The sequence below is a fragment of the Palaemon carinicauda genome, chromosome 32 (genome assembly GCF_036898095.1).
Source record: "Palaemon carinicauda isolate YSFRI2023 chromosome 32, ASM3689809v2, whole genome shotgun sequence".
In the NCBI taxonomy this organism is placed as follows: Eukaryota; Metazoa; Arthropoda; class Malacostraca; order Decapoda; family Palaemonidae; genus Palaemon; species Palaemon carinicauda.
Genome location: NC_090756.1, coordinates 8536627 through 8547529, shown reverse-complemented (window position 1 = coordinate 8547529; position 10903 = coordinate 8536627). Strand labels below are relative to the sequence as shown.

Sequence of the window (10903 nt, the reverse complement as noted above, 5' to 3'; positions counted from 1 at the left end):
ACATATGAAAATAACGTAAAAAGAAATAAAACAAACCACAAATAGGCCGTGAATAAATAGGCGCCAAGAGAAAAAAATCGCCTATAACCGTCAGGAACTGTGGGTATTCCCCCAATTTGTATCCATCCAGTGTATGGAAAAACCATCTCCTATTTCAAATAGGATTGGGAAATAAACACCACAGATTTATAGCTTCTGACGCTGGGAGGGGAAAAATCGAAAAGGGAAAAATGGGTAAGATAGGGTTTTAGGTAAGAAAAAAAAAGAATTGTGAAATAGGTGTTTCATGTTAATAGCTTAGTTGCAGGTCAAGGCGAGAGAGTGTGTGTGTATGTGTGTGTGTATATATATATATATATATATATATATATATATATATATATATATATATATATATGTGTGTGTGTGTGTGTGTGTGCGTGTGAATTGTATAATACAAGTACATATATACATATAAATATATGTATATAAATACATATATACATATGAATATGTGTGTTTATGTGCATATAAACTTACATAATATATATGAAAGTATATATATATATATATATATATATATATATATATATATGTATATATATATATATATATATATATATATATATATATATATATATATATATATATATACACATATATATTTCAACACACTGAATATTCCAACTCCTCTTCATTCACTTCACAAAAAAACTGTAAATAAAATATTAATTCAAATCATTTCCTTCCCATCCAACGCTTAGATAAACGATTCAGATATCCCATCCTCACATTATTAAAGAAAAAAACCACATGGCTAAGTTGCTAAAATATATTTTTCGCAAAAAAAAAAAAAAAAAAAAAAAAAAAAAAAAAAAAAAAAAAAAAAAAAACCTTTCGATAAAAAAACTCTCAATCTACTTTTTATTGTGACAAATTAATTAATTTTGAACGTAGATTTACATGGGCAGAGTTCACGCTTTGATATTGGACCGTTAGATAGATGCGCTGGATATATTTTTATGTATTTATATATAATGCAACTCGCTTTCAATCGGGAGTTTTATATAATGGGAATCCTCATTAAATGCTCGGATATCGTTGTTCAAAGTGTAAACAAAACACAAACGCACACACACACACACACACACACACATATATATATATATATATATATATATATATATATATATCAGATAAAAATACTCCATAAAATTATTATTATTATTATCATTATTATTATCATTATAATTATTATTATTATTATTATTATCATTATTATTAGTATTATTATTATTATTATTACCAGCTAAGCCACAACCCCAGTTGGAAAAGCAGGATGCTATAATCCCAAGAGCCCCAACAGCGAAAATCAGCCCAGTGAGGAAATGAAACAAGCAAATAAATAAACTACAATATAAGTAATGAACAATTAAATTATATTAAGAATAGAAACAGCAGTACATACACAATATCCTATTACAAAAAACATTCAATACATAAACCATGTCCCAATCCGAAGTCTAACCCTGCAATTCCAAAATGGAGCCCGGGGCGTTGGTATGACAAACATGTTTGGTTGTGATATTCTACATGGGAATATATATTCCCAATCCTCTCGGCCTGGAATCCGTTACTAGGAATGGCGAGTCTTACCTATGAGCCTATTAAACCATTCATATGGGGCTATACAATATCTATGAAAGAGAAGGGTTATTCCATATATGTATTCCGGCGTGGTTACCATTCTGGGTATTTAGTTACCCGGGGTTGGGGTGGGCTAGACCTACCTAACTCCTGGGCTTGAGTAACCATTTGGTTGGGGGTAACTCTTGGTTTGGAGTAACTCGCTTGGTTAGAATAACCATGGGTTGGGTTAACTCTCTGGGTTGGAGTAACAAAGGGTTGGAGTAACAAAGGGTTGGAGTAACTTTGGGTTGAGTAACTCCCTGGGATGGAGTAGCCCCTAGGTTGGGAAAACTCCCTGTGTTGGAGTAACACTGGGTTGGGGTAACCTAGGGTTGGGTGACTCCCTGTGTTGTAGTAACCATGAAACCGTGGGTTGGGGGTAACCTACGGTTGGAACAACCTTGGGTTGGGTAACTCCCTGTTTTGGAGTAACCCTGAGTTGGGGTAACCTAGGAATGGAGTAACCCTGGGTTGGGTGATTCCCTGTGTTGGAGTAACCCTGGTTTGGGGGTAACCTAGGGTTGGAGTAACCCTGGGTTGGGTGACTCCCTGTGTTGGAGTAACTCTGGGTTGGATGACTCCCTGAGTTGGAGTAACCCTGGGTTGGGATGACCTCGGGTTGGAGTAATCCTGGGTTGAGTGACTCCCTGTGTTGGAGTAACCATGGGTTGGGGTAACCTAGGGTTGGAACAACCCTGGTTTGGGTAACTCCCTGTTTTGGAGTAACCCTGGGTTGGGATGACCTCGGGTTGGAGTAATCCTGAGTTGAGTGAATCCCTGTGTTGGAGTAACCATGGGTTGGGGTAACCTAGGGTTGGAACAACCCTGGTTTGGGTAACTCCCTGTTTTGGAGTAACCCTGGGTTGGAGTAATTACCTGGGTTAGAATAAACCTGGGGTAACTCCCTGGGTTGAAGTAACCCTTAGGTTGGGATACCTTCCTGGGTTGGAGTAACCCTGGGTTAGGGTAACCACCTGGGCTGGGGTAACTCCCTGGATTGGAATAACCCTGGGTTAGGGTAAATCCCTCTGTTGGAGCAACTCCCTGGGTTGGAGCAACTCTTTGGGTTGGAGTAACTTCCTGGGAAGGAGTAACCCTGGGTTAGGGTAACTACCTGGATGGGAGCAACCCTGAGTTGGGTAACTCCCTGGTTTGGAGTAACTCTGGGTTGGAGTAACTCCCTGGGTGGGGTAACTCCCCGGGTTGGAGTAATACCTAGGTTGAGGTAACTCCCTGGGTCGGAGTAACCCTGGTTGGGGTAACTCCCTGGGTCGGAGTAACCCTGGTTGGGGGTAACTCCCTGGGTCGGAGTAACCCTGGTTGGGGGTAACTCCCTGGGTCGGAGTAACCCTGGTTGGGGTAACTCCCTGGGTCGGAGTAACCCTGGTTGGGGTAACTCCCTGAGTTGGAGTAACCCTGAGTTAGGATAACTCCCTGGGTTGGAGTAACCCTTGTATTAGGGTAACCCTTAGATTCGAGTAACCTTGGGTTGGGGTAACTCCTTGGATTGGTGTAAGCTCTGGGTTAGAATAACACTGGATTGGAGTAACACAGGGTTAGGGATATCACAAACCCCTTTTCCAACTCAAAGTTTTAACGTCGTCTATAGAACAACATCTAGGAGTAAAGTCAGTATGGTTTGTGTCTCCTGTTCTCTATCAGTGTTCTCGGAATAAAGTTGCGAGCCACACTCCAATCTGCGACCAGAAGCAGTTGAATGCTTACCGCATACATATTTCTCACAAGATTAACTGTGGGATACGTCGTTCCATCATGCTTGGGAGTCGAACCTGTGATTTGCCATTTAACCTCTCCACCGTCATACTAAAATCTCCAATATTAATTATCTTTATAAACTTATTCATTAGTGTCATTCAGAATCAAGCGCGCTCTCTCTCTCTCTCTCTCTCATCTCTCTCTCTCTCTCTCTCTCTCTCTCTCTCTCTCTCTCTCTCTCTCTCTCTCTCTCTCTCTCAGAGCATTTCCCAACTGTGAGATGCATAAACCCTCATCTCCAATCTCTCTCTCTCTCTCTCTCTCTCTCTCTCTCTCTCTCTCTCTCTTCTCTCTCTCTCTCTCTCTCTCATTTACCCCAGTGAACGAAAACAATGGCCCGCCCTTGTAAACACATTCCTCCTCCTCTTCTTCTTCTTCTCAGTCGGAATATTTTGAGTCGTCAAGTAACACTTGACCTTTAAGGACAAGTGTGACTCCAAACCTCTGCTTGATATTTTCTCTTCCTCCACTCCAACACGTCTCTCTCTCTCTCTCTCTCTCTCTCTCTCTCTCTCTCTCTCTCATGGTACTCTTTTTTCATACCTTAAGAAGCGTTATTGTTACAAAATCTGTGAGATGGAAGAAACTAAAAAATAAAAAAATAAAAATAAAAAAATAAAAAAATAAACACGAACTCAAAATGTTTCTTGTAGTTTCTACTCGGCCAGTGTCGTGTTTTCTACAATATAATTTCGAGTACAAATATTTTTTCTTTTATTTTTATTTTAAAGTGTTGTGGTGGCTAGTGTTGGTAACGTCCCTGACTCGTGAACGCCAAAACTGGTGGTCGAGTCCCGCCCAAACTCGTTAGTTCATTTCGTCCCTACAAACCTCACCATCTTTGTGAGCTAAGGATGGTGGCTTTGGGGGAGTTTATAGGTCTGTCTGGTAAGTCATCAACAGCCATTGCCATGCCACTCCTTGGTCCTAGCTTAGGTAGAGAGGGGTCATACGATTATATGATCAACCTCTCGGGTATTATCCTACTTGTTAAGGCAATGTTACTGTTCCTTGCTTTGCCATTCATGAGTGACCTTTAAACTTCTAATGTTCTTGTTTCTTCAAAAGACAAAATATCTAATACTCGATCTACATCGGTTCTTTGAGAAACACAGTCGTTATTGAACTTATCGCTAACACTACACCTTTCTCGAGGTGGACCTTGAGAGGATAAGTTCGCGGAAATCGGACATGAAATTGAACCACGTTATAATGGATTCAACTTGCAACTCGATTGAATACATACGTGGTTAATTTTTCGTTTTCTTCTTTCTTTTTTTACTATTTTTTTTTTTACATAAACAATCTGTTTAAATTCAGTGGTTAGTGCGAATTAATGGCCATTAATTTGAACCCTATCAAAAATCAAAGAATGATTATTATTATTATTATTATTATTATTATTATTATTATTATTATTATTATTATTACTTGCTAAGCTACAACCATAGTTGGAAAAGCAGGATGCTATAAACCCAGAGGCCCCAATAAGGAAAAATAGCCCAATGAGGAACGGAAACAAGAAAAAATTAAACATTTTAAACAGTAACATTAAAATTGTAAGTAGAAGATAGTGGTGAGTCAACTTCCAGATTCCAGCATTGATAATGACTCGTTAACTCTCTAAGACTCTTACAATTTTATTTGTGAATCTTGATAGAAAATTTTTGTTTTGAAAACCATATTAGGTCCTTTTTTCTCCACCAACTGCACAAAAAAATTGGTTTATGGAGAAAGTCTGTCAATATTTTCGGTGATTAATCCATGCGGAAGATAGAATTTCGAATCGGAGCTGAAATAGAAGGCTAAACAAGTGGGTGCAGTTAGTGCCTATAGGAAGGATTTAAAGACATTATTGACACTGCAATACACGGTATTCTACAAGCTTTATTCCAGTTTAGACCAGATTGTGGAAGGATTTTCATAATCAGCGGAGTTGAATCGGTATATCTTAAGAAGTTCAAAGTTCGAGCAAATGTATTTATGCTAAACAGGTTAATATAAGTCTTTCTTAATTGTTTTATATAAGAATAAACTATTCAAATATCATTACTTATCTTAGAATATTCTATATATTTCTATTCATTACTTCTCATATAATTTATTCATTTCCTTATTTCCTTTCCTCACTGAGCTATTTTTTCTGTTGGACCCCCTGGGGCTTGTATATTCTATATATTTCTATTCATTTTTCTCATATAATTTATTCATTTCCTTTCCTCACTGAGCTATTTTTTCTTTTGGACCCCCTGGGGCTATTAGCATTTTGCTTTTCCAATAATGGTTGTAGCTCAGTAGATAATAATAATAATAATAATAATAATAATAATAATAATAATAATAATAATAATAATAACAAAGTTATTGATATTTTTTTCATAATTACAATATATTCCACCAAGTTTAATGCAAATAATCACAATTTCTGTTTTGATTATCATACTTATATCTTTCTGTATATACACATATATAGTCGCATTTTAACCTAAATTAATTTGAATTAATATAAAATCACATATATAGTCCCATTTCAACTTAAACTAATCACGATTAATATTACATTAACAAGCACTGAATATATAATTCAGCTACATCTAATTAATATTATCAACAAACTCCCCTCCAAAAAAATCATTCTTTTATTTACATTTCTTTTTCCATCAAAGCAAATCCAGAGACCATTCATTGGAGGAATTTCCCCCATTTTAACAAAATCTATACACGAATCTTCAAAGACCAATTCATTTCATTAAATTTATAGTTATTTTTTCTGGATATTACATCAAACGTTTTAATGTTCTTTTTTAAAACGATTTTAATTCGTTTTAGGATTATTCATTTAATTACAACATGATAAATCGAGCAGTTTAATCTCAGTTTTATTAATATTATCATTTTTTACCCCCAGTGTTTTAATGTTCTTTTTTTTTAAACCATTTTGATTCGTTTTTGGATTAAGCATTTAATTACAATATGATAAACCGAGCAGTTTAATCTAAGGTTTATTAATATTATCATTTTTAACCCCCAGGCTATTTGGAACTGTCCAACCCTTAACCCCCGGGGTTATTTTTTTTCAAGCACATTTTGCTATATATATGTTTTTCAAATTGCTCTAACAGCCTTAATTTTCGTCATATATTGGTCAGGTTGGTCTCATTCTTTTGGAAAATGCCTGAAGTTTCTCTAAAAGTTATCAAAAATATGCAAAAAAAAAAAAATGTAAATAGCAGTTTTTTGCAAGGACGTACCGGTACGTCCATGGTGGTACAGGGATGAGTTTTGTGAAACGTACCAGTACGTCCATGGGGGTGAAAGAGATGAGTTTTGTGAAACGTACCAGTACGTCAGTTTGGGGGTAAAAGGGTTAATGAACAGGATTCATAATGATATAATTTTCCCTTACATGCAGATATCACCCAAATCTTGTATGAAAAAATCTATGTAAATGTATGTGTTTTATACAGTGAGATTAATGAACTTTTTATTATGACTATCATAAATTGTGGGGAGCGATCACTGAAATTTGTTATAGGGGACGTATTGAGTCTGAGAGGTGACACGTGTCTTTTGTCGTATGATGAGATTATATTTCAATCTCTGTTATCGATGACGTGTGTTAAGTCTGATATATATATATATATATATATATATATATATATATATATATATATATACATATCTATATATATATATATATATATATATATATATATATACATATCTATATATATATATATATATATATATATATATATATATATATACAACAGTTTTGATACGTATAAACATTTACGAGAGACTTATATTAACCTGTTTAGCATAAATACATTGGCTCGAACTTCGAACTTCTGAAGATGCACTGATTCAACTCCCAGATTATGAAAATCCTTCCACAACCTGGTAAAAACTGGATTAAAACGTGTGTATCGCTATGGTCAGCAGCAAAACTGTACTAGATAGGGAAACCCATACTAGGTTGGTCTGCTGGGAGTGATCAGACAAAAGTTTCCGATCATTACCAATCCGCTGGTAGACATAAATAAGTACATGCCTGCGGCCTTTGCCCCGCAACGCATTAGAAACGGCTGCATTTGGTGTTGTGTGCGTGTATGTATGTATTTTTGTATGTATATTATATACAGGTATATGTATGTGTGTATATATATATATGTGTGTGTATATATATATATATATATATATATATATATATATACATATACTGTGTATATATATATATATATATATATATATATATATATATATATATATATATATATATCACATACATACATATACTGTGTATATATATATATATATACGATTCTCTTCTCCATACTAGTATATTCTACCTGAGAGAGAGAGAGAGAGAGAGAGAGAGAGAGAGAGAGAGAGAGAGAGAGAGAGAAAGAGAGAGAGAGAGATACAAAATATATACGAAACAAAACAATCCAGCAAACGAAATATGTACATTTTTCATTTTTGTATAAAAATAAAAATTAAAAAAATCCAAAGTCTGAAGGAGAAGCAACTGATATATTTCAACACTCCTCCCCCCTCCCCCCATTTCTCCGGTGTCCTGACCCTCCAAATATTTCAGTATCGACCTCCCCTCCCTCCCCCCTTTCTTAGTCTCTGATATTGAGGAATAGAAAGAGAGAGGGAGAGGGGGAGGGAGAGAGGGAGGGAGAGGGAGTGTGTGACACGCAACTTAAAGGGATCACATTTTCCTTTTGATGTCCACGCGTCCTGTAATCTTCAAAAACCATCCACTCAACCCAGCTTGCCCCACCCCCCTCCAGGAGAGAGAGAGAGAGAGAGAGAGAGAGAGAGAGAGAGAGAGAGAGAGAGAGAGAGAGAGAGAGAGAGAGGGTGGCCTTTTGTCCTAACTATTCTTCTTAACGATGACAGTTATGTTTTTCCTTTTTTTTAAGATTTGTTCTCATTACAGGTGTGAGTATACATGCATACATACATACGTAAATACACACACACACTCATATATATATATATATATATATATTATATATATATATATATATATATATATATATATATATATGATAAATTTTGCACATTTAAACGTGTTTTTCATGTTCAAATAAGCCATATCTATTTTATACATTAATACCTGGATTCTCTTAACGACCTCGGGATCAGAGCCCCAGGCGAAATCACACAAAGACAAGAGCTTTCTTCGTGGCCAAATGGTTAAGTCACTGTCTATACAAGTTTACCAGACCAGGGTTCGACTCCCGGCCGGTCACAAACTCTTGTCTTTGTGTGATTTCGCCTGGGGCTCTGATCTCGAGATCGTTAAAGCTTGCCGCACACTGAGCCCGAACGGACGCACCCGATCAGAACTGAAACGTCCAATAGAAATCGGAAGTATGCATTCTTACCTGGCTGCGCACATTGGGCCAGAACAGAACGGAACTGACGCGCCAGAACATACCGGAACCGACACAGTATTCTTTGAAAGATATTTTTTTGAAGCGTCGGTGGCGTCTGACAGGCTGTGCATGCGCAGAACGACTGCAGCGATTGTTTGGAGAGAGTTGCTGAGAAATTCGGAGGTTAGTGTGATAGCAACCAATATTTTTCTGATGTCAGAAATTTGACGAATGTATTTTAATAACAAGGATGTAAACATATGATTTAATACAAAGATTTTAGGAGTGATTATTATTTATTATTATTGTTTAGTATTATTATTATTATCATTATTTTTTTATTTTTTGCTGATGTCAGAAATTTGGCGAATGTACTTTAATAACAAAGATGTGAACATATGATTTATTACTAAGAATTTTAGAGTGATTACTATAATTATTATTATTATTAATATTATTTTTTTTCTTTTTTGAAAACAAACATCTGGCTTACGGATTCGATAAAAGATTGATATACAGACTATCTAATAATTGTAACATCAATTAAATAAAAACTCTGTTATGATTAAGGAAAACTTCCTTCGTTTATATAAAATTCTGCGTTGGTTCCGTTCTGTGGCTTCTGGCTAAGTGTGCGCGCTGGACGTCGTTTCTGTTCTGTTCTGAGGCTTCGGTGGCTTTGGCGGCGGTTCCGTTCCGGCTCAGTGTGCGGCAAGCTTAAGAGAATCCAGACGTTAATGTATCAAAACTATATGGCATATATATATATATATATATATATATATATATATATATATATATATATATGTGTGTGTGTGTGTGTGTGTGAGTGTATAAATAATATTGTACTACCATAACAAAGAGAAATGCTTTCCTTTAAAAAAAAAAATACTTATTGTCACACACCAGCTCACTAATTAAGGGAAATGGAAAAACAACAATGTAAATGAATAGGAATATATACAGCTATAAAAAAAACACCCCCACCCAAAAAAAAATGAAAAATGTAAGATTTTTTTATGATTTTACAGAAATAATTCAAGCGACGTATTGGAAACGTATATAACATCTGTATTTACTTCCGCTAGGTGGCCTAATGGAGCCGCTTAATTGTTATAGTATTATAAAATATTATATGGTGTTGAGCCACAGCTTATTTTACATAAATATTATCTAAAAACGCTTTAACTTTTTTCGTAAAAATCCAGCAAAAATTATATCTCTGGAAACTAAATTCTTGTTTCATTTGGAATAAAATGCAATGTAGATAGATTAATAAAATTATCATTATTACTCGATAAGCTATAACCCTATTTGGAAAAGCAAGATGACATAAGACCAAGACCTTCGGCAGGGAAAAATAGCCCAATGAGGAAAGGAAATTAGTATATAAATAAACGATTGAAGTGATGAACAATCAAAAAATTTTAAAAACAATAACAAAAAAAAACTCTGTCAAATAAATAATATGTAACATCCGGTAGAAATATCATTGGCTTATTTCTATGAAAAAAAAAAAATCCAAAAGTTTGATTATTATTACGTAAATTTTCATTAGCTTAAACAAGGTCGACAAATCTACTACCTTGAATTAGATTTTGTTAAGACTAAATTTAAAAGATTGAAAACAACAGCATGTTAATATCACAAGATTGTCTCCCAGACTGAAATGAACAATAGTTAATCATAAAATATAATTGAATATGAAATAAAATATGCCATTTTAATAGTTCATTACTTTTTTTTGTAATTTATTTATTTCCTTATTTCCTTTACTCACGGGGATATTTTCCCTGTTGGAGCCCTTGGGCTTATAGCATACTGTTTTTACAGCTAGGGTCGTAGCTTAGTCATTATAAACAATAATAATAATAATAATAATAATAATAATAATAATAATAATAATAATAATAATATTAAAATAATAATGATCATAATAATAATAAAATTAATAATAATAATAATAATAATAATAATAATAATAATAATAATAATAATAATAATAATAAAAACACCAAGCAAGAAGTTTCACATATCTCCGACTTCGCAGCGGATTTGGAGACCGA

The 10903-nt window shown here is 34.7% G+C and overlaps 1 protein-coding gene across 1 annotated transcript; it reads right to left on the bottom strand.

Annotated features, from left to right (window-relative positions):
- Positions 1-1945: 1945 nt before the first annotated feature.
- LOC137625459 (R3H domain-containing protein 2-like) lies at positions 1946-3491 on the bottom strand. The gene is made up of 4 exons (XM_068356368.1): positions 3412-3491; positions 2917-3187; positions 2545-2748; positions 1946-2428 (listed from the first exon to the last, which is right to left on the bottom strand). Exons 1-4 carry the CDS (start codon positions 3489-3491, stop codon positions 1946-1948), a joined length of 1038 nt encoding a protein of 345 aa, XP_068212469.1.
- Between the last annotated feature and the right edge of the window lie 7412 nt (positions 3492-10903).

What these genes read in the sequence shown, in the direction of transcription:
- LOC137625459 (XM_068356368.1), bottom strand. Translation starts at nt 3,491, where the DNA reads ATGACGGTGGAGAGGTTAAATGGCAAATCACAGGTTCGACTCCCAAGC. An exon ending in AGGGAGTTACCCCAACCAGG is followed by an intron (nt 2,749 to 2,916) that starts GTTACTCCGACC and finishes ACTCCTTCCCAG; the next exon opens with GAAGTTACTCCAACCCAAAG. An exon ending in CCAGGTTTATTCTAACCCAG is followed by an intron (nt 2,429 to 2,544) that starts GTAATTACTCCA and finishes CACTCAACTCAG; the next exon opens with GATTACTCCAACCCGAGGTC.